This window comes from Gossypium hirsutum, chromosome D11, assembly GCF_007990345.1.
Source record: "Gossypium hirsutum isolate 1008001.06 chromosome D11, Gossypium_hirsutum_v2.1, whole genome shotgun sequence".
In the NCBI taxonomy this organism is placed as follows: Eukaryota; Viridiplantae; Streptophyta; class Magnoliopsida; order Malvales; family Malvaceae; genus Gossypium; species Gossypium hirsutum.
The window spans coordinates 58568539-58570818 of NC_053447.1; the positions used below are offsets into that span (position 1 = coordinate 58568539).

Genomic DNA, 2280 nt, shown 5'->3' on the forward strand with positions numbered 1-2280 from the left:
TCTTACTTTCAAATCAGCCCTGTATTTTCGTTTTATTTCAATTTAGTCGGTGTTTTTTAGCATTTTTATTATTTCACCTTATTATTATTGTTGTTACTATTATTAATTTTATTTTCCTTTTATTTATTTGTTACTATTATATTTAATACATTAATTAGTAATATATTTATATATATTTAGCTTTATTTTTATATCTATATATATGCGCATACATACATATTTATAATATATATACGTACATAACCTTTTTTTATTTTATATAGATATAAATACTTATAGGATATATATACTTTACACTTCATATCTATGTACGCATATGCATATATTTTTCAATTTATATCTATATATATACATACTTATGTTTTTTATGCTTTATAATTTATATATATACATAGATATGCATATTTGTTTTTTTTATATGTATATACATTCATATAATTTATAATTTATAATTTAAATATATAGATGCACATACATAAATATTTCATTTTTATAATTCGTATTGTTATCGTTGTTTTATTTGATATTTATTTATTCATTTATTGAAGTGTTCGTTATTTTTATGAAATGCTTTAGATTTTTTATTCATTTATTATTTCATGTATCTTTGATTTGTTTATTATGTATTTTATTTGTTGCTCATTTTAGTTGTGCTTGTATTATTTTACTTACATTATCATCATCATTCTATTACACCCATTTTTTATTTAGATTTCAAAAAAGAAATTTTAAAAATAAGTAATATTCGGTATTTTAGATCTTCGAAAGAATCGAGCGCTAACGTATCGGGTTCCGACTTTCTTCGTTGAACTTAAATAATCGAGATTACTCTTTTTAAAATGATAAGAAGCTCGTTATCGAGAATTCAATACGTTTTGTTCTAACGTACTGGATATGACGTTGTTTTCTCGAGACGAGGATTTTTTGCAATAAATGCAATATTCAAGTTTAATATTTTGAGAGATTGTGCCCTAACGTATTGGGTTGCGATTTCTTCATTTGATTTAAACAATGGAATATTCTTTTAAACTTTATTACACGAATCTTTTCAAACTCAAGTTTTAAATGATATCGGGAATTAAAAAAGAATCATGTCCTAACTTACTAGTTGTGATCCCTTTTTTTAATCCAAGATAGTTAAATATCTTTTAAATAGGCATTTTTCATTCGCGTATCGGGAATTCGAGACATGGTGTCCTAACTTACTGGATATGATTCTCTTTCTCGAATAACGTAAAATATGCCCCCTTTCCTAAAAATTTTAAACGTTTTAATACAAGGATCGTATTTTTTAAAATTCTTCAAAGTTCTCAATTTTCGAAGTTAAAACATTAACTAATCAACTAGGTACCAATTTTGGGCGTTACGAGGGTGCTAATTCTTCCTCGTACGTAACCGACTCCCAAACCTGTTTTTTTTTAATTTCGTGAACCAAATTCGTTGTTTTAATAAAATTAAATTGTTTATTAAAAACAACCACTTTTCAAGGTGATATGATCACACCTTATAAAAAAAGATCGGTGGCAACTCCCTTTTCGTTTTTATTTTCAAACCCAAGTCGACCCCGTTTTTATTCAAAAAAATGGTGTCAACAGAGAAGTTGGCTCAAAAGCATGGATGTACTCCTGCACAACTAGCACTTGCTTGGGTTCTTCATCAAGGGGATGATGTAGCACCCATTCCCGGCGAGTCACTTTCCCTATTTCCAACATCCAATTTGCTTCTTTAATATCAGATAATACAGATCTTTCAAGTACACCACAGCAAAATGATTTGCCTATAATATTGTATAAATACACATCCTGTATGAGCCTTGTTTTTCTGATGTTGCATTAGAAATATGATTTTTGACACTTGTAGGAACAACCAAGATAACAAATCTCGATAGCAACATCGATGCTGTACGACTAAAGTTCACAGAAGAAGATTTAAAAGAGATTACTGCCGTGGTTCCTTTAAATGAGATAGCTGGGTCCAGGACACTAGATAGATTGAGTCACCTAACATGGAAATTTGCTAATACACCCACAAAGGAGAAGAAGACTGGAAGTTAAAAGTACCGCTGATTGTGAAACCCGCAGCAGAATATTATGATCCTTATAGCCCATGGGCTTTCTTGCCACTGAAGCTATTGAAGGATTAGAAGTATAAATAGAGGGTTCATTGAAACCCGAAGTCAGTTCACCATTACCAAAAATCAAATCAAATAAGCAAGCTAGTTGCCGTTGAATGCTTGCAACTGTATGGTTCTTTTAAGAATATGTTTGCTAAGAGCAACGA

At 29.2% G+C, this 2280-nt stretch overlaps 1 protein-coding gene across 1 annotated transcript; it reads left to right on the forward strand.

Moving 5' to 3' along the window:
- The first annotated feature begins 1582 nt into the window (after nt 1–1582).
- On the forward strand, nt 1583–2054 carry LOC121223207 (perakine reductase). The gene is made up of 2 exons (XM_041104328.1): nt 1583–1685; nt 1861–2054. Exons 1-2 carry the CDS (start codon nt 1583–1585, stop codon nt 2052–2054), a joined length of 297 nt encoding a protein of 98 aa, XP_040960262.1.
- The last annotated feature ends 226 nt before the right edge of the window (nt 2055–2280 follow it).

Excerpts from the sequence above, each read along its gene's own strand:
- LOC121223207 (XM_041104328.1), top strand. The coding sequence starts at position 1,583 with ATGGTGTCAACAGAGAAGTTGGCTCAAAAGCATGGATGTACTCCTGCA. Across the intron at positions 1,686-1,860 it reads TGATGTAGCACCCATTCCCG|GAACAACCAAGATAACAAAT; the intron begins GCGAGTCACTTT and ends TGACACTTGTAG.